The sequence below is a fragment of the Oncorhynchus masou genome, chromosome 29 (assembly GCF_036934945.1).
Source record: "Oncorhynchus masou masou isolate Uvic2021 chromosome 29, UVic_Omas_1.1, whole genome shotgun sequence".
NCBI lineage: Eukaryota > Metazoa > Chordata > Actinopteri > Salmoniformes > Salmonidae > Oncorhynchus > Oncorhynchus masou.
The window spans coordinates 33,788,214-33,808,935 of record NC_088240.1 but is presented as its reverse complement, the minus strand read 5'-3'; the positions used below and the strand labels follow the sequence as shown (position 1 = coordinate 33,808,935).

Here is a 20,722-nt window from a genome sequence, read left to right as displayed (position 1 = left end):
TTCTGAACCTTGTTTGAGTCAAATCGGTCGAATGTAGAAAAAGTTTAAACTTTGTTTATGCTCCCTAACTAATTAATCTAGGAATACAAAATGCTGCTTGCTCACATTTCCACATGTTTATTAGCTTTGGAAAGCGAATGAATGTCCAAATCGTGAAAATAAGACCTGTGCAATGTTGTGCGCAATTTGTCCAAAATCATGACACTTATTTGGAGACTGTGGCTCAAGTGGTTTGAAGCGCGAATATCCGTCGAATATCCAATTTAAAACTGGCTTTACCTCGGTGGAGAACCGATTAACTTTCTTGTTCACTAATACTTCAAGTTCCTCGAAGTCACGAGGTTAAAATCAAAAGTGAAAGTTATTTTATGCACTACACAGGGCGCAACCATCTGGGTTCAACACAACATATTAGCACGGATTTTCCATAATAACCGAAATAAAAAAAAGACACTGTAGCACGATTTCAGAGTGTGAAATCTCAGAATCCTCGTTCCCCTGAGACACGAACTGTCACTTCAACAGGACAGGTGAGCAATCAAAGTTTCTGAAATAAGAGTCATACAAGTATGATCACGCTTCAATCAATATAGGTCGACCTAATTTTCTGAATAATGACGGAAAAAACACTGATTTTGGAGGGTCTGCCAGACGACCTAGACAAAATTAGATCCAAGTTGGATTTGTACTTCAAAAACAAAAGGAGGTCTGGAGGAGAGGTATTACAAATTCAAGACTATCCTGGGGACAAGAAGAAGGCTCTGCTCGTTTACCTCGAAGATGCATGTAATTATAAAAATATTTTGAAATCAAAATATTTACATACTGTCAATTTAGACACATAATCTGATTGTGAATAAATTAGCCTAATTATACAGTTTATCTATTGTGCTCAGGCCTATATCTGAAGTATTGTGATAAACAGTTAATGTAAACAATCTAAGTATTTTGACAAACATCTGAGGCACCAAGATTGTGTTCAGTAAAGTAATGTCTCAGGAACCAAAACAGCAGAATCTGGTTTTGTACAATGGGTTAATTAGGCAGAGACTCCATATACTGTACCTAATGATGTTATTTTATCATTTCCCCAGCTCTGCAGAAAGTGTTGGCTAAAAGAGATCATAAGATAGATTTTAAAAAACCCATTGGGGTGGTTGAGCTTCAAGTGAAGCTGAAAGAGAATGGAGGTGAAACAAAATTGAAGAATGTTAAACCACCTCTGACTCTTGTGGGAAAATCTGCACTCAACACCGAAGAGAAGGTGATTCTTTGTTTATTTGTTATACTGCATCAAGTTTGCCATATTACAATATTTTGACATGTGGTTTTCTGTGCTTGTCTTTATCTGTGATGTAGCAGCCAGTGTCAGACAGTCAAGCAGGTAAGACTGATGTTCATAAAGACACTTATTCATCAATGTATAACATCAGTATGGGAATCATATTCATGTTAATGCTCTCTCTCTCTCTCTGTGTGTGTTTCTGTTTATTTTACAGATTCAGTGGAGGATAAGGATATTAAAGCAAACACACATACACTGCTTGTTAGAACCACAAAGGAACTTGAAAAGGAGCTCCTTAAATTGTATTTTGACCAGTTTGCATCAGAAGAAGAAGGGGCCAGCATTACAAGACATGGCAAGAATAGCTGGATCCTCAAACTGTCCTTTCAGTCAGGTAAGGAGTTTTTTTTACATAGACTTATATAATTTAAATATTCTTTCCTCATGTTAATATTATATGATTTACTGTATTATTAACCACACACTTGGATTTATTTTACTGTTATCAGTGTACATTTCCACTTTGTACCTGTTGGAATAAACACTGTAATTAGATCTGCCATACTTGTTTATCATTCAGAAGTTACTTTGCTATGACTGTAAAATGGAATGTCTCATCACAGCTGGGAATAGGGGTCATGAGGAAATGCTTCCTTCCCAGTCACAAGAACACAATGGCTGCTATTTGAGTCTTTGCATTTTAGAGAATTTACATTGTTACATTACATGTCATTTACTTATATCCACAGGTGAACATCATATGAGTTTATTTCTTGAGTCTGTTTGGACAATCATGCCCACCAATAAATTCTTTACCTCCTGTCAGATGCAGAGAAAGTCCTTGCCAAGAAGGAGCATCAGTATGGCATTTCTGTGGAGGTGTACAATGAGACTGCTGTGGAAGGGAAACTGGACAACAGGCGCTTCATCCTGACTGGGTTTAATGAGATCTGCAAGTGCGATATCATCTCTCTGTTCATTGGCAGCTGCAGCCAAGGGGCTGAGCATGCCTGGGAGACCCTGGACGATGGAGACAGAGTAGTGGTCAGCTTCAAACAGAACATTGGTGGGTCCACAGATACATCAAAAACACGTATACACAATATCTCTAATATTACACCATTAAGTGACCAAAAAACGGCATACAATACTAATCTAACTATTAACATTTTATGTTACGCAGACATAAAGTCTTTCCTTAGGAAATGTTCATCAAAGAAGTACCAGGGCATGGATATCGGGGCGTGTCGTTTAGAGCTGACAGACTCTGTGCTTGTCCAGGGGGACATGAGCCAAATCAAAGGAGGAGTGGAAGAGGCCCTCAATCTCTACTTCTCTAGCAAAAGGAGCAAAGGAGGAGATATCAAGTCCCAGATCTGGGTTACCAAGGGCAAGAGCATGGTCATCACCTTTGAAGACTGTCATGGTAGGCCCCTTTTCAATTACATTATCTTCTAGAAATAGGATGACGTTTTAAGCTAACCTGTTCAGTAAATAATTATGCCCTCTGTTCACCTTATTTCAGTTGCCTATCAGGTTGCGGAACACAAGCATCATTTCGGTGGGGTGGACCTCATAGCTCAGCTATTCTACTCCAGTCTGCAGAAGGCGTTAACAGGGCAAACAGCCCCCCAATCAGACATCCCTTCTAACATAGCCCTTTGTCTCAGTTCAGCACTTTTCGACTTCATTAAATGTGATGAAGCCCGCAAGCAGGATTTAACAACTGGACTACGTAAGGTCAATGCTAGCGTCTCCTTCAATATGATCACAGAACCCCCACAGATGGAGCTGGATATGACCATGGAGAAGGAGTCCTTGGGCATGCTCAGACTGGGCCCTAAATGGGGAAGAATTGCCCAGAGAGAGGCTCTGGCCTTGCTAGAGAAATACAAAGAGGTTCAGCTGCCCACAGCGGTGGAGGTCTGGGAAAGGGTTGAGAATAGTTGTCTTGGTCTCAAATCCTCTGATGCCAGCATATCTTACAAGAAAAGCAATGGTGAGATTGTGGTGGTAGGAGTGCAGAATGAGGTGAAGACCCTTGTGGAGAAGATTGAGCATATGGTGAAGAAGGTCAGTGATGAGCTTCAGATGGAGAGGAACACAATAGTAAGAAAAATCTCACTGGACTCCAAAGAGAAGTTTGAGATCATCTGGGATCTTGTCTCTGGCAAACTAGTGGACGTGGAGTTTTCCAAAGATGAAGAAAGCTTCATTATATGTCTAAAGGGTTTGGAGAACAAGGTTAGTACCGCAGAAGGTGTTGTCCATGAGGCAATGGGGAATGTTGAAACCAGACTGCTTAATAATGTATCAGTGCCTTTGATGGAGTTCTTGAAATCTCTGGACCTAAAAAAGTTTGAGAGGAAACATTTTGCCCAGAACCACATATCGTCTGTATTCCTCCTTAGTGATGGTTCCATACAGATCCTTGCAGAAAGAGCTGATATCCAGAGAGCTGAAGACACATTACATGAGGTCATCAAAGAGGAAGTCATCAAACTCACACCAGACCAAGCCCATTTGACCAATGACGAACAATGGGCACAGTTCTTTGCCATACTTAATGGAGACCTCAAATTCACCAAGAACAACCACAATGTCAGCATCTCCGTAACACAGGAGAAGATTGGAGTCTGTGGATTCTCCAGTGTGGTGGCAGATGTGGCAGGGAAGTTGAGGGGATACCTGGACAACAAGAAGCCGGAAACAGTGGATGTCTCTCTCAAATCAGTCCAGGAAGTAGAGTTTGTGGCCTCTTGCATGAACCTCTCAGAGGTCCCTGAAATCAAGGCTCTGGGCGTGACTATACTGCCATGCAAAACACTAGGATCTCCTTGTCTGAAGATCACGGCAGCGAGTGATAAAATCAAAGAGGCCGTAGATGCAGTGAGACAGCAGGTCAGTACAATTACAACGGAGAAGTACACATACTCCAAGGCCGGGGAGTCCAAAGTCCTAGAGAAAAACCAAGCGGATCTGCAGGCTAAGTTCAAGGATTTGGGGTGCAAACTCTACCTATCACCAGTGATTACCCACTGTCAGAAATACAGATACAACATTGAAGGTTGCGTCACTTTAACTGTTGGTCAGGGTAACATCTCCCAACATGCTGCAGATGCTTTGATCTGCCCTCTGAGCAGCAGTCTGTCCTTTGATACTCCGATCGCTAAGCAGTTCCTTCAGATTGGTGGGCCTGATATCAGGAAGGTGTTTGACAAGTTCCTGAAGGAGAGGCAGACTCTACAGCCAGGAGATGTGGTCTTGTCCAACCCAGGCACCCTTGGAGCTCAGCACCTCATCTATGCAGTGCTTCCAGTATGGGGGAAGGACACCTCAACTCTTAGAAATATCAATCTACAGTCGACGGTCCAGGACAGTTTACTGAAAGCAGACATCAAGAAGTGCGTCTCCATATGGATGCCAGCGATGGGGTGCGGTACCTTTGGTTTTCCCGTCACAGAGAGCTGTGCAGCAGTTATCAAGGGAGTCCTCGGTTTCATTAAACAGAAACCTCAACACCTGAGGAACATATTTGTGAACATATTTGTGAACATATTTGTGAACATATTTGTGATATTTGTGACTCTGATGCCAAGATAGTGGGGGAGTTCCAGTCAGCAATTGAAGGAGAGGTAAGTAAGTCCGCTTCTCAACATTCCATTCGATGTTTAGTGTTCGTTTATAATGCCACCTGGCTATATCTGTGATTAACATACCATGTCAAACCTTGGTACATGCTTAGGTTTGATTAAGAAGGAAATGTGCAGTGTTATTGTAAATGGGGTCAAGTATTCCCGTTGAAAGTCAAACCTCTTCTTGTCCTACTTCATTCAACAGGGTTATCGTCGACAACAAATAACCAACAAAACAGCAACAGGCACAACTCCAAATGCTCCCTCTGAAGCCACTGCCCCACATAACACACATCCACCACCACCCCTAGTGGCTAAACCAGGCTCAGACATCAAAGGTTAGTTCCTTCAACCATACTTTTTGTATAATCATACCATATGGTTAAATACTGCAGGAAACCTATAGCGTGCCCTGTCCTCACAAATTGATTTGTGTTTGAAGTGTTTGAAGTTTTTAGTATAAGGTTTTTCAAGATGAGTGATGAGAAGAGAAGCATTGGGCTGGATGATTATCTCACTACACCACCTTATGAAATATGCAGACAGATGGATTAAAAGTATGTTTTCCTTGTAATTTTTCTGACAGCCAACTTTCTAACTCCGCCCATAACTTTTGGACTTTATAGCATTCCCAGAAAGCATGGATAATTGGGTAATTGTTAGTTTTACACTTAAGACATTATGACCGTTATGCTGTAGAATTTGTGAATTTTGTCTTTTGTATAATACATTATATACATTAGTTTATACTGAATTAAGCATACATTTTAGTTACCTTTAATTTCATTAGTTATGCTCCAACATTCTCTCCATATTGTGCCAACATCAATTCTTTTTAAGTCTTGGTTCCAATAGTTTATTTATTTTTTCTGAGATTGTCAGTTGGATATGTTCTCTGCAAGGTTTTGTATATCTTACCTATCATATGAGCATCATTTTCTGACTCAATGTCCAAAATATTTTAAATCAAAATGTTGTGATATCTAACTTTTAAGTTTGAAAATATCTTCATTGGTCAGTACAAAACTAAATGTATTTCCTGTTACCAAATAATTACAGTTTCTGTGCCTTTAATTTTCCAGTTGGACCAATTTATCGGTGAATTCTGAAAAGCTATCCAAGGATTGTTCCATACAGTTTGGTATGGAACAAGGTTTGGTGTTCCTAATGTCTGGTATAAACATTGGGTAGCGAGTTGATACAATTCATTGTCTAGAAGGTTAAAACCACCCTCAGGCTTGAGCAGGCTTGAGCCTGTTTATTATGCTGAGGTCTATAAAGCATTGAAGGCAATAGACACTAAAATGTCTGCAGGTCCAGACAACCTGGATCCCTACCTCTTAATAATAGCAGCTGGTATTATTACTGAAGTCTATGAATCCCTAGTGAACTCAGTTTTAAACGTCTTCATTAAAAATAACATACTGAGCAGAGTTCAGTCTGGCTTTAGATCTGGGCACAGCACCACAACTGCAGCTATGGCAGTGGCAAATTACATCATTAATGCACTTAGTAAAAAGCAACATTTCACTGCTCTGTTTGTTGATCGATCAAAGGCATTTCATTCAGTTGACCATAAATTGTTGCTAGGATGACTCAGTAACATCGGTCTCAGTGAAGGGGCAGTAAATTGGTTTAGGAACTATTTTTCTGACAGGACACAATGTGTACATACTTACAATCACAAGTCTAGCTTTCTTGAGATTAATAAAGGTGTGCCACAGGGTTCCATTTTAGCTCCTGTGTCCTCAATTTATATTAATGATTTGGGAAATGGGATGCAACCAGCAAAGTTACATCTAAATGTAGATGATACAGTCATATACTCATGTTCTCCTTCCCTGGTTCAGGTTGTTCAAGAGCTCCAGACTGCTTTTCAGTCTCTGCGGTCCTCCCTTTATGGTCTCAAACTGGTCTTGAATGTACAAGAAACAAAATTCTACAAAATTACAGAATTACATCCTACAAATACCTAGGTATATGGTTGGATGACAAGTTGTCCTTTAAAGTTCATTTAGATAATCTTGTGAGGAAGCTTCAATTGAAATTGGTTCTTTATTTTCGTAATAAGGCGTGCTTCCCGCTTATGGCTAGAAAGAAGCTTGTTCAGGCCATTTTTCTCTTTGTAATTGATTATGGTGACTTGTTGTATATGCATGCAACCTCCTCCGTCTTACAGAGACTGGACTCTGTTTATCCTGCATCCTTGCGCTTTATTACAAATGCCAAGTCACTCACCCACCATTGCACCTTGTACCGAATGGTAGGTTGGACCTCACTTTATATGCGCAGGAAGCTACATTTGTATGTGTTCATCTACAAAGCCCTTTTGGGTAAACTCCCTCTTTACCTCTGCAGTCTGGTTTCTTTCACCACCAGCAGTTACCATACCCGTTCTGTAAGGTAAAGTCCCCAGGACATTCACAGTATTGGGCAGGACTGCCTTCTCTTCTTGTGCACCAGATGCATGGAATAGTCTACAATCCATGCTTCATCTAGATATGTTAGTGCCACTGAATGAATTAAACATATTGATGGGAGACTCTTACGGAGGAGTGGAAATGCTTTTTTAGACTGGATAATGTTGTGTGTTTTAATTCTGTAATGTATTGATTGTTGCTGCGTACTTTTTGAAGAATGTCTTCGGTGGGGTAATTGTTCCATTTGAATTAGATCTGCTTTCTTAATTTTTCTTCTATTAACAGTGATTATTAGTGGAGTGTCAGTGTTCCTGAAGAAGGGAGACATCACCAAAGAGACAGTGGATGTCATAGTGAATTCCAACAACCATCATCTGAATCTTAATTCTGGCAAGTGTGTTTAATTGTTTTTAATGACATGTTCACACAGTTTGTTTTCAGTTTGGTTTCATTTGACGGTGTTCGGTAAGTCTCTAACTTACTGTATGTCTTATCTCAACAGGTGTGTCTGGAGCCATCCTAAAGGAAGCTGGGAAATCAGTAGTGGACGAATGCAGAAGAATGGTACAATCACTTGGTAAGGCATACTTTTTTATTCAACCTTAATTTATCCAGGAAGTCCCATTTACAAGAGGACTAAGTCAAGCGATAATACTTGTTATGATAAGATTAGGTTATAAAATCAATATTTCCAGAAATAATATTGTATTCAGCTTGCTACCAGACCATTAGTGTTGAACCTTAATCACAGAATACTAATTTGTTTTGTCCCAATTTCCCCAGGTGTCCTGAAGGACAATGATGTTGTGTTCTCATGTGGTGGGAAACTGAACTGCAAGAACATAGCTCAGATAGTTGGGCCCAAGAATGCTGCAAATATCACTACCTCCATAGAGAATGTCCTTAATCTGTGTGAGCACAGGAAGGCAGTCACAATGTCCATTCCTACTATTGGCACAGGTGATTAAACTGAAATATATTATAAAACTAAATGTTCCATTCCAGTGTCACTTGTACTGATTGATCAATCAATTTATTTGTTTCAATTGATCTATTTCTCACTTTGGATGCTGATGCCTTGTGCTTCAGGGAAAGGTGGCATTGAGCCCAAAGATTCCATCAAGGCCATACTAAAAGGACTGGAGAGTCACATATCACAGATGCCTTCATCCAGCATCAAAATCATCTTTATAGTGGCCTTTGAGCAAAAGATCTTTGACCTCTTGAGAGATTACTTTAACGAAAGGAACCTGGGCCCACACAAAATCGAGCAGGTAGATTTAATTCACATAAGGCTCATTTGAAAATGTTTTGTTGATGAGTGTGATGACTAGAGGTTATGGGTTTTATTTAGGCAAAGGCTACATCACCATCTACACCTTCTCAGTCAAGTCTTCCCCCAAATCAAGGTGTGACTTTGATACTTTGTTTGAATTTGAAATTAATTCATATTTGTTTACATTTGAAATTAATTCATGGTGTCCTATTTTAAAACGTGCATTGGTATCATTGTCACAATATGTGTGGGTGAAATGTTGACCTTTTCCCTCCCCTAGTTAAAATCCATGGTGTCAGAATTGAAGTGAGGAGAGGTGACATCACTCAAGAAACTGTCAGAGGGATCGTGAATACCACCAACTCAAGTATCAGCTTAACAAGAGGTCTGTATACTGAAACAAAAACGGCATAAAATGTTACATTGTTAGCGCACTCCGGAAAATATGATTTATTCTATTAATATAACTTTCTTCCTACCTACTGGATACAACCTCATTTTAAACATGTTCTCTTCAGGAGTTAGTGCTGCGATTCTCAAGGCAGCTGGGAGCGCAGTTGAACAGGAGTGCAAAACCATTTGTGAGTGTCTCCCATCTAAGGAAAAATATAACCTGTGGTGTATCTCAGCCATTCAGTCTGACTCTTTTCTCTCTCTGCCGTGTGTCATCTGCTTTATTTCTCCAGGCCCTCTGAGGGCTGATGCAGCAGGGGTGACCAGTGGAGGGGCCCTGCAGTGTGACTTCATCCTCCACATGCTGGGGCCCCACTCTGTGGCTGACACTACACTACGAGTCACCAAGGTGCTGAAGTGCTGTGAGGACAAACAGATCACAACCGTGTCCTTCCCTGCTGTGGGCACTGGTAGGCAATGGTTTATTAGTGGTTCAGTGTTATTACAGGTTATTATAAACAGTTGTTATTGTAGGCTCCCAACATGCAGGCATTTTAATTGGTTGAGTTATCCACAGCTATTGTCCTAAAAAAAACGTTTTCATTGTAGGAGGTGGAGGCCTTAATGGTGCCGACTCCATTGGTGCCATCCTCCAGGGCATCCAGGATCATCTATCACAGTGCCTCGTTCCTACCATCATCAAACTGATCTACATTGTCATCTACGAGAACAAGGTCCTGCAGGAGTGTCAGCTGGGGCTCAACCAGTGGAAGACTAGACAGATGGTATGTTAAAGCTAGAATCCTTAATTGAAACAATAGCAAAGCCCCCGTTTTGCTAAAAAGCTACGGGGTAGGGCTGGAGAACCACTCTCAGATCTATAGACAGAGCTATGGATGCAAGGACTGGCCATCGATGATTCAAATTATAGTTTTAAACATGTTTTGAGGATAGTGTTTGTTTATGTTGTTTTTAAACATTGGAGTAAAACAAGCTTATTTGGGTTCTGGTGGGGTACAACATTTCAACTAAGCTCATGAGGCATTTATAAGTTATATTCTTCGAGAATCAATGGGTACATATCATTCATTTTATAAGTCCAAAAATGTATGTAGCTAAGGATTCTAGCTTTAAAGAAATATTGAAAATGTACTAACTTTGTAATAATAATGACATAACTGCCATTGTTAATAGAACTTAACTTCAGACATACTGTGGATGTATAGTATACTTACACTTAGTGTACAAAACATTAGGAAAACCTGCTTTTTACATGACAGACTAACCAGGTGAATCCATGTGAAAGCAATGAACCCTTACTGATGTCATATGTTAAATCCACTTCAATCAGTGTAGATGAAGGGGAGAAGACAGGTTAAAGAAGGAGTTTTAAGCCTTGAGACAATTGTGACATGGATTGTGTATGTGTGCCATTCAGAGGGTGAATGGGCAAGACAAAGATTTGAAGTGTCTTTTAATAGGGTATGGTAGTAGGTGCCAGGCGCACTGGTTTGAGTGTGTCAAGAACTGCAACACTGCTGAGTTTTTCATGCTCAACAGTTTCCTGTGTGTATCAAGAATGGTCCACCACACAAAGGACATCCAACCAATTTGACACAACTGTGGGAAGCATTGCAGTCAACATGGGCCAGCATCCCTGTGGAACACTTTCCACGGGGATGGGGGGTGCAACTAAATATTATGAATGTGTTCCTAATGTTTTGTACACTCAGTGTACATTACTGTGTATAGTTATTGTTTTTAAACCCATTCTTTGGATTCTCAACCAGGATAAAGATGATCTTTGTAGTGATGATGATGATGATGAAGACAGTGGCTCTGAGGATGATTTTTATGATGATGACACCAGCTCTGGGGAAGGAGAGGGCAGCAGTGGCCAGACAGGTTTGTACAGTTCCAATGTATTACGGCATGTGATGTTATGCGACAGTTGATGTCTGCTACTTATTCTTCCTCTGTAACCTTTTCCCTTTATCCAGGAAACACCATTGAAGCAGTAATTGGGCCAGTGAAGGTCAAGGTGGTATGTGGGGACATCACCAAGGAGAAAACTGACGCCATCGTCAGCAGTACAAACTCAAGCCTCGATCTGAGCTCAGGCAAGATCCCTATTCCAACTTTCAGATCAGCTATATCTGATATTATTTCATCAGAAAGGTCTTCAAGTGAAGATATTTACACTCGTGTTGTTCCTCACTGTGTAGGTGTTTCAGGAGCCATTCTAAAAGCTGCTGGACAGTCGGTTGTGGACGAGTGCAAAGCTTTAGGCATGAGTCTTCCATTTCTTCCATAAATACAAACAAAGTAAACGAGAATTGAAATATGGGTAGCTGAGATAAAAAAAAAAGTGGTGTTTGTGTAAGAAGTTAGACATGCTAATGCCTTTCTTTTCTGACCCCAGGGACCCAACCCAATGATGGTGTTGTCATGACCAAACCTGGAAACATCCAGGCCAAGCACATCATTCACATGGTGGGGCAGACCAAGGAAGAGGAGATCACCAGCTCCATGCTCAAGGTGTTGAAGATGTGTGAAGACAAGAAAATCCAGTCGGTCTCCATCCCAGCACTTGGAACAGGTAGGCGTAATAACATTGTAGTATCATTGTTAAAAACCTAAAAGTGGCATTTATTATTTGCTTTGCATGTACTGTAATGATAAAGAAATACAGGCACCAAAAACACAAATGTTTATGCTCCTGTACAGGTGCTGGTAACTTGGGAGCAGTGGAGGTTGGGAATGCAATGTTGCATGCAATAACTGAGCTACAGAAAACCATCGGAACCCCATCAGTTAAAACGATTCACATTGTTATATTCCAAACCAAGATGATGAAGGACTTTGATGAGGTTATGAAAAAGTTCAAAAAGGTGACACCCAAGACTGCTGGTTAGTAGTAACCTAATCGTAACCCAAGTGTTTAATCTTTTCCACAAGTATTACTATGCATGTTTCTCATGTATTATTTCTGTATTTATTTACTTCTACAACAGCCAAAAAGTTAACAAAAACGGTCCAACAAACCACACCAGCCCAGCCTGCTCCTACCAAACCAGCCTTGTGTTTGGCCAGCGCCACAGCAGCGGTGGTCTTCCCCAGTATGGAGGCTAAGGTGTACGGGTCCTCCCCTGCTAGCCTGGCTCAGGTGAAGAAACTTCTGGACGAGCTGGTCTCTGAGGAGTGCGTTAGCCAGGACCTGCCCTCCAGCCACTTGCCCCTGCTGCTGGAGCCGCAGAAACAGGCCATCGTGGCCCTGAGCCAGAATAACCAGGTCCGTGTGCTGGTAGCATCCCCAAACAAAGTCACTGTCTCTGGGAAGAAAGACAACGTTTTTTCCGCTGTCCTCCAGATTAAGGATTTTCTGCTGGGGGCGAGGGACAGGGATAACCGGGAGGGAGAGGAGAAGAGGATGAGGGAGACGGTGCGCTGGGAAGCCGGGGAGGGAGAGGTCTGGGGAGAGCTGGATCAGAGTCTCAGCTATGACCTGGAGCTGGCCTGCCACAGGAAAGACAGTAGTTTTAAATACAACCACCAGGGGGAGACATTCACTGTTGATCTGAGCCGAATGCAGCAGACTAACAGTAAAGGGACCATCACCAGGGTCAAAAGGAGCCTTGTGGCAGATTCTGACACAGGTAATACCTTGGTTATATGTTTAGGAAAAAGCTTTATAGTCAAGCATAATTTATAGTTCATACAAATGTATAGTTTATCAAAAGTGTATAATACAGAACATCAAAATAATATGAATTGAAATAATAAAAAAGTATTTGATAATAACTAATTGATCCTGAGTTTTTACATTGATGATCTGTTCAATGGTTTCCTCTGTTCTTCTGTTTTTCAGCTGTCATTCAGTTCCCACGTAGCTGGACCAGAATGGACGGCAAGGATCTGGAGATAGTCACACTGCCTCCTAACTCAGTGGAGTACCAGAGCATAGAGAAGGAATTTGTTGCAACCTCCAAGAAACCAAATACTAAAACACAATCAACCGTTCAGATTGTCCAGGTAAATTAACTATTACTGATATGATATACACTGAACAAAAGTATAAACGCAACATGCAACAATTTCAAAGATTTTGCTGAGTTACAGTTGATATAAAGTAATCAAGTCAATTGAAATAAATAAATTAGGCCCTAATCTATGGATTAGGGAATACAGATACAGTGGGCAGAAAGGTATTTAGTCAGCCACCAATTGTGCAAGTTCTCCCACTTAAAAAGATGAGAGGCCTGTCATTTTTATCATAGGCACACTTCAACTATGACAGACAAAATTAGAAAAGAAAATCCAGAAAATCACATTGTAGGATTTTTTATGAATTTATTTGCAAATTATGGTAGAAAATAAGTATTTGGTCACGTATAAACAAGCAAGATTTCTGGCTCTCACAGACCTGTAACTTCTTCTTTAAGAGGATCCTCTGTCCTCCACTCGTTACCTGTATTAATGGCACCTGTTTGAACTTGTTAACAGTATAAAAGACACCTGTCTACAACCTCAAACAGTCACACTCCAAACTCCACTATGGCCAAGACCAAAGAGCTGTCAAAGGACACCAGAAACAAAATTGTAGGCCTGCACCAGGCTGGGAAGACTGAATCTGCAATAGGTAAGCAGCTTGGGTTGAAGAAATCAACTGTGGGAGCAATTATTAGGAAATGGGAGACATATAAGACCACTGATAATCTCCCTCGATCTGGGACTTCACGCAAGATCTCACCCCGTGGGGTCAAAATGATCACAAGAACGGTGTGCAAAAATCCCAGAACCACACAGGGGGACATAGTGAATGACCTGCAGAGAGCTGGGACCAAAGTAACAAAGCCTACCATCAGTAACACACTACGCCGCCAGGGACTCAAATCCTGCAGTGCCAGACGTGTCCCCCTGCTTAAGCCAGTACATGTCCAGGCCCGTCTGAAGTTTGCTAGAGAGCATTTGGATGATCCAGAAGAAGATTGGGAGAATGTCATATGGTCAGATGAAACCAAAATATAACTTTTTGGTAAAAACTCAACTCGTCATGTTTGGAGGACAAAGAATGCTGAGTTGCATCCAAAGAACACCATACCTACTGTGAAGCATGGGGGTGGAAACATAATGTTTTGGGGCTGTTTTTCTGCAAAGGGACCAGGATGACTGATCCGTGTAAAGGAAAGAATGAATGGGGCCATGTATCGTGAGATTTTGAGTGAAAACCTCCTTCCATCAGCAAGGGCATTGAAGATGAAACATGGCTGGGTCTTTCAGCATGACAATGATCCCAAATACACCGCCCGGGCAACAAAGGAGTGGCTTCATAAGAAGCATTTCAAGGTCCTGGAGTGGCCTAGCCAGTCTCCAGATCTCAACCCCATAGAAAATCTTTGGAGGGAGTTGAAAGTCCGTGTTGCCCAGCAACAGCCCCAAAACATCCCTGCTCTAGAGGAGATCTGCATAGAGGAATGGGCCAAAATACCAGCAACAGTGTGTGAAAACCTTGTGAAGACTTACAGAAAATGGTTGACCTCTGTCATTGCCAACAAAGGGTGTATAACAAAGTATTGAGATAAACTTTTGTTATTGACCAAATACTTATTTTCCACCATAATTTGCAAATAAATTCATTAAAAATCCTACAATTAGATTTTCTAGATTTTTTTCCTCATTTTGTCTGTCATAGTTGAAGTGTACCTATGATGAAAATTACAGGCCTCTCTCATCTTTTTAAGTGGGAGAACTTGCACAATTGGTGGCTGACTAAATACTTTTTTGCCCCACTGTATCTTGTTGGTCACAGATACCTTTTTAAAAAAGGTAGGGGGTGGATCACACAAAGCAGCCAGTATCTGGTGTGACCACCATTTGCTTAAAGCAGTGCGACACATCTTCACATACAGTTGATCAGGCTGTTGATTTTGGCCTGTGGAATGTTGTCCTAATCCTCTTCAATGGCTGTGCGAAGAAGCTGGATATTGGCTGGACCTGGAACACGCTGTCGTACATGTCAATCCGGAGCATCCAAAACATGCTCAATGGGTGACATGTCTGGGGGGTATGCAGGCCATGGAAGAACTAGGACATTTTCAGCTTCCTGGAATTGTGTACAGATCCTTGTGACATGGGACCGTGCATTATCATGCTGAAACATGAGGTGATGGCAGCGGATGAATGGCACAACAATGGGCCTCAGGATCTTGTCACGGAATCTCTGCATTCAAATTGCCATGGATAAAATGCAATAGTGTTCGTTTTCCATAGCTTATGCCTCCCCATACCATAACATCACCATTGGGCACTCTGTTCACAAATTTGACATCAGCAAACCGCTCATCTACACCTCGCCATACACGCTATCTGCCCGGTATAGTTGAAATCTGGATTAATCAGTGAAGAGCACACTTATCCAGCGTGCCAGTGGCCATCGAAGGTGAGCATTTGCACAATGAAGTCGGTTACGACACCGAACTGCAGTCCGGTCAAGACCCTGTTGAGGACTACAAGCATGCAGATGAGCTTCCCTGAGATGATTTTTGACCATTTGCAAAACCCAGTTTAATCAGCTGTCCGGGTGGCTGTTCTCAGATGATCCCGCAGGTGAAGAAGCCAGATGTGGAGGTCCTGGCTGGGCTGGCGTAGTTACACATGGTCTGCGGTTGTGAGGCCGGTTGGACTTACTGTCAAATTCTCTAAAATGGTGTTGGAGGCGGCTTATGATAGAGAAATTAACATTCAATTATTAGGCAACGGCTCTGGTGGATGTTCCTGCAGTCAGCATGCCAATTGTACGCTCCCTCCAAACTTGAGACATCTGTGACATTGTGTTGTGTGACACAACTGCACATTTTAGAGTGGCCTTTTATTGTTCCCAGCACAAGGTGCACCTTTGTAATGATCATATTGTTTAATCAGCTTCTTGATATGCCACACATGTCAGATTCATGGATAATCTTGGCAAAGGAGAAATGCTTACTAACAGGTGTAATCAAATTTGTGCACTTTTGTGTGTATGGAACATTTCTGGGATCTTTTATTTCACCTCATGAAACGTGACCAACACTATACATATTGCTTTTATATTTGTGTTCAGTGTAGATTATATACAACCAGGAGAGGAATGTAGTGCTTGTATCACTGACAATATCTATAATGCTTTATCTACAGATCCAGAGGATTCAGAGCAAGGACCAGTGGCAGAGGTACGCAGTGAAGAAACAGGCATTGGATAAGAAGTATCCTAAAAGCAAGAATGAGCTGAACCTTTACCATGGCACCACCAAAGTCATCTGTCAGAAAATCAATGCCTGTGGTTTCAATAGGAGCTTCTGTGGGAGAAACGGTAAAGAACATTCTTTATCAACTCATACACTGTCCTCTCCATAATCATAACAGTAATGCTCTGTAGAGCTTAATCAAACAAAGATTCAAACAAATTATCACTTAAAAAACTGTCTCGTCATTATAGATTCCTGTAGTGAACCCCTCCATTTCATTTAATTTTTAACTTCTTGAAACTTTCTTGAATCATTCGGTTTCTCTAATCTTTTGGATTTTCTTTGGTTTCAGCTACTGTTTACGGGGATGGGACCTACTTTGCCAAAGAGACGTGGTACTCGTGCCAGGATGCCTACTCCAACCCAGACGCCAGTGGGCTAAAGTACATGTACCGTGCCAGGGTGCTAGTGGGTAATCCCTGCCTAGGGGTGGGGGGCATGAAGGAGCCGAACCCTCTGAACCCTACTGATCTCCATCAGGGCCTGCATGACTGTGCTGTCAATGACCTGCAGAATCCCTTTATCTATGTGGTGTTCTGTGATGCAGGGGCCTACCCCGACTACCTCATCAGCTTCAAGACAGTCTGAGAGAGACAGTGAGGCGCCTGTTGGCCTTTTTTTTAAGAATACAGAACTGAAACGCCAATACTACAAAATGTAACATTTGCACTCTATAAACTGTAGAAACTATATATACAAAAGTATGTGGACACCCCTTGAAATTAGTAGATTTGCGCTTTCAGCCACACCCATTGCTGACAGGTGTATAAAATTGAGAACACCACCATGCAATCTCCATAGACAAACATTGTCAGTAGAATGGCTTTATTCAAGAGCTCAGTGACTTTCAATGTGGCACCGTCATAGGATGCCGTCTTTCCAACAAGTCAGTTAGTCACATTGCTTCCCTGCTAGAGCTGTTCCGGTCAACTGTTAGTGCTGCTTGTTGTGAAGTGAAAACATCTAGGAGGAACAATGGCTCAGCTGCCAGACAATCAAGGCCAAACGAGTTGGCAGAACGGGACCGCCGAGCGCTGAAGTGCGTAGCACGCAAAAATAGTCTGTCGTTGGTAGCAACACTCACTACAGAGTTCCAAACTGCATTTGGAAGCAATGTCAGCACAATAACTGTTTGTCGGGAGCTTCATGAAATGGGTTTCCATGGCCGCACACAAGCCTATGATCACCATGCTCAATGCCAAGCATCAGCTGGAATGGTGTTAAGCTCGCCGCCATTGGACTCTGGAGCAGTGGAAACGCATTATCTGGAGTGATGAATCACGCTTCACCAACTGGCAGTCCGATGGACGAATCTGGGTTTGGCGGATGCCAGGAGAATGCTACCTGCCCCAATGCATAGTGACAATTGTAAAGTTTGGTGGAGGATAAATAATGGTCTGGGGCTGTTTTTCATGCTAGGCTAAGCCCCTTTGTTACAGTTAAGGGAAATCTTAACGCTACAGCATACAATGACATTTTAGACGACTCTATACTTCCAACTTTGTGGCAACAGTTTGGGGAAGGCCATTTCCTTTTTCTGCATAACAATGCCCCTGTGCACAAAGTGAGGTCCATACAGAAATAGCTTGTTGAGATCGGTGTGGAAGAACTTGACTGGCCTGAACAGAGCCCTAACCTCAACTCCATTGAACACGTTTGGGATGAATTGGAACGTGACTGCGAGCCAGGCCTAATTGCCCAAAATCAGTGCCTGACCACACTAATGCTCTTTTGGCTGAATGGAAGCAAGTCCCTGCAGCAATATGCCAACATCTAGTGGAAATCCTTCCCAGAAGAGTGGAGGCTGTTATAGCAGCAAGGGAGGACCAACTCCATATTAATGCCCAGTGTTGTCTTACTCAAGACCTGTCTCAGTCTTGAGTCTGGTCTGGAGATCACTTATTGAGTGTCTTGGTCTTGTCTCAGACAGTGAGGACTAGTCATTTCTTCTCCAGACCAGAAAAATGTTTGCAGTCAGAGTGCAGTATAACTGAAGTGAGAGTCAGTATAACTCCAGTATACTGCATCCAAAATGTAAGAACTTTACTGCAGTAATTTTGCAGTGTGACTGTAGTTACAGTGCAGTATAACTGCAGTAATTCTGCAATTACTGTGTCCGAAATACCAGTCAACTGTAGTTTCAAAACTGCTATCTTTTTTTGTAAGGGGAGTAAAAAGCTCATTATCAGCTTCCATTCAGTCAGCACATAAAACCGCACCGCCAGGCCAAATATATACACACCTTTCTTGAAACTTTAATATCTTAACATCATCTATTATAGACATGTTTGCACAGTCATGAACCTTTTGGTAGGCCTTCAGTGTGTGACCAGTTTGTGATTCTGAAAGGCTAGCAACCGTAATAACAGCACATTCATGTAGGAGAGTGCACTTTTTGTAAAACACAAAGGATCAGTAGTGGAGGGTATACGCAGGTATAAACCATATAACCACCTTTTTAATACTCACTTCTTGTAGAGGAGGTACGATTTATCAATAATATAGTACAATAGAGAAATCATGCACAAAGTAGCCTACACAATCGCAAAGCAGTGAAATAAATGCACATGTGTGCTGCTCATATAGCCTAGTTTCAGCGGAAATTCATCTGCAGGCAGAAGTGTGCAGCTGACCACTTGCGCAATGTAGCCGCCTACGGGTATTCTTCAACATAAATGAGTAAAACTACGTCACAATGCTGTAGACACCTTGGGGAATACGTAGAAAAAGTAATCTGGTTGATAGCCCATTCACTGCACAATAGGGATGCATTGGAACACAGAGCTTTCAAAAGATGAGTCACTTCCGGATTGGATTTTTCTCAAGCTTTCACCTGCAATATCAGTTCTGATATACTCACAGACAATATTTTTACAGTTTTGGAAACTTTAGTGTTTTCTATCCTAAGCTGTCAATTATATGCATATTCTAGCATCTTGTCCTGACAAAATATCCCGTTTAATATGGGAACGTTATTTTTCCAAAAATGAAAATACTGCCCCCTAGTCACAACAGGATATTATAATTAAGGTCCTTGTGTAATTGTAATGTGATATTGTACCCCCTTGCTCGATTGTCCATTGTTTGTCATCTATGTATGGTCGTGTTCCCTCATGTGCTTTATGTATTGATTTGTTGTTAATAATAAGAAAAGAATGTGTGACGCAATTCTGGAGTCTCCAGAGTTATGCCGAGGCCAAATTGAACTTTGTACTTCATCGCCGTGCTCCTCCCAAATGTATCAATGCGGAAAGCTCCTTATCGCTCCATATTGATATGATTGGTTGATGGTAGGTGGGGCGGGAGGTCCTGTATAAACACAAACTCACTTCCCTTGACAACAGCTCTGCTACGTGAAGCAGAACATGTAGGAATGCCCCATAAGTGCTAGAAAGTCTGGTAGTAAAATGTGTATTCTGACCTTGAATTTAAGCATGAAGAATAGCATGCTGTTCACCCTGCCATTCGTTCGAAGTGGAGATCTAAGAAATGAAGGTGTGGCAGAGGTGTGTCTACAGATACCATTTTCTGACCTTGACTTCATTCCCTAATAATTCCACCACCTTTACAAGGAAACCATGAATAAATGCTATCCAACCTACCAGTTCCAAGTGGGAAATGCATCTACGTTTTATATATTTATTATAGAAATAACAGCATTCTCCATGCACTGTAATTTCTGAATGTGTAAGAGCTATTGTTAAGAGCTAGGTAAATGAGTAATCAGTTTGCAGAAGGGGATTGTAAATACACATAGCAATTGTTTTAGGTGATTTTTCCTTATGATCCCTGGTGAGTGGAGATGATTGTGAACCAGCCATATGAAGGCAAACTGAAAATCATATCAACATGACATGTATTGTGGACCCTTTTCCACTGTGAAATAGGCTATATATTGCTGCACCATTACTCAGATTTGTTTTGTGTATCAATATATTTAGTGCGTAAAGGCTCTCCAGGGTTTTTTTTTATGATTCATACTTTCCTAACCCGAAAATGTGCCTAAATAATCTACAAGATTGGAGTATGTTTAATTCTACCAATTGGCGCTGAAATGGAGAAGGTGCATAGATGGCATTCTTTCATTGATCCCCATTTTCTGAACCCCTTCTCTCAATGTATTCTAGTCTGTCTACAAAAGTCTAATTAAAGGTATACCATATTTATAAGGGATGGCTTAAGATAAATGTAATAAACTCCATGAGCAAATCTGTTGGCCAGCATGTAGGAGAGTTTAACAGTTGAATTCAATGTATGCTTGCACAAGGGACCCACACCTGCAAAGCCCATTATGTACCTTCAAAGGTGATTCTAACATGTATTGACTCAGGGGTGTGAATAGTTATGTAAATGAGATATTTCTGTATTTAATTTCTAATACATTTGCAAAAATCACAAAAAACATGTTTTCACTGTCATTATGGGGTATT

The 20,722-nt window shown here is 41.4% G+C and overlaps 1 protein-coding gene across 1 annotated transcript; it reads left to right on the top strand.

Annotated features, from left to right (window-relative positions):
- The first annotated feature begins 299 nt into the window (after positions 1 to 299).
- LOC135519384 (protein mono-ADP-ribosyltransferase PARP14-like) lies at positions 300 to 19,448 on the top strand. Its single transcript, XM_064944575.1, has 27 exons — positions 300 to 786; positions 1,095 to 1,264; positions 1,360 to 1,384; positions 1,500 to 1,679; positions 2,112 to 2,351; positions 2,469 to 2,711; positions 2,811 to 4,823; positions 4,865 to 4,920; positions 5,126 to 5,258; positions 7,626 to 7,730; positions 7,843 to 7,917; positions 8,124 to 8,300; positions 8,430 to 8,614; positions 8,695 to 8,749; positions 8,897 to 9,001; positions 9,135 to 9,197; positions 9,303 to 9,479; positions 9,619 to 9,794; positions 10,800 to 10,914; positions 11,010 to 11,129; positions 11,235 to 11,297; positions 11,432 to 11,608; positions 11,737 to 11,919; positions 12,024 to 12,665; positions 12,878 to 13,041; positions 16,183 to 16,357; positions 16,585 to 19,448. The coding sequence occupies exons 1-27, from the start codon at positions 615 to 617 to the stop codon at positions 16,878 to 16,880; spliced, it is 6,285 nt and encodes a 2,094-aa protein (XP_064800647.1). The 5' UTR covers positions 300 to 614; the 3' UTR covers positions 16,881 to 19,448.
- The last annotated feature ends 1,274 nt before the right edge of the window (positions 19,449 to 20,722 follow it).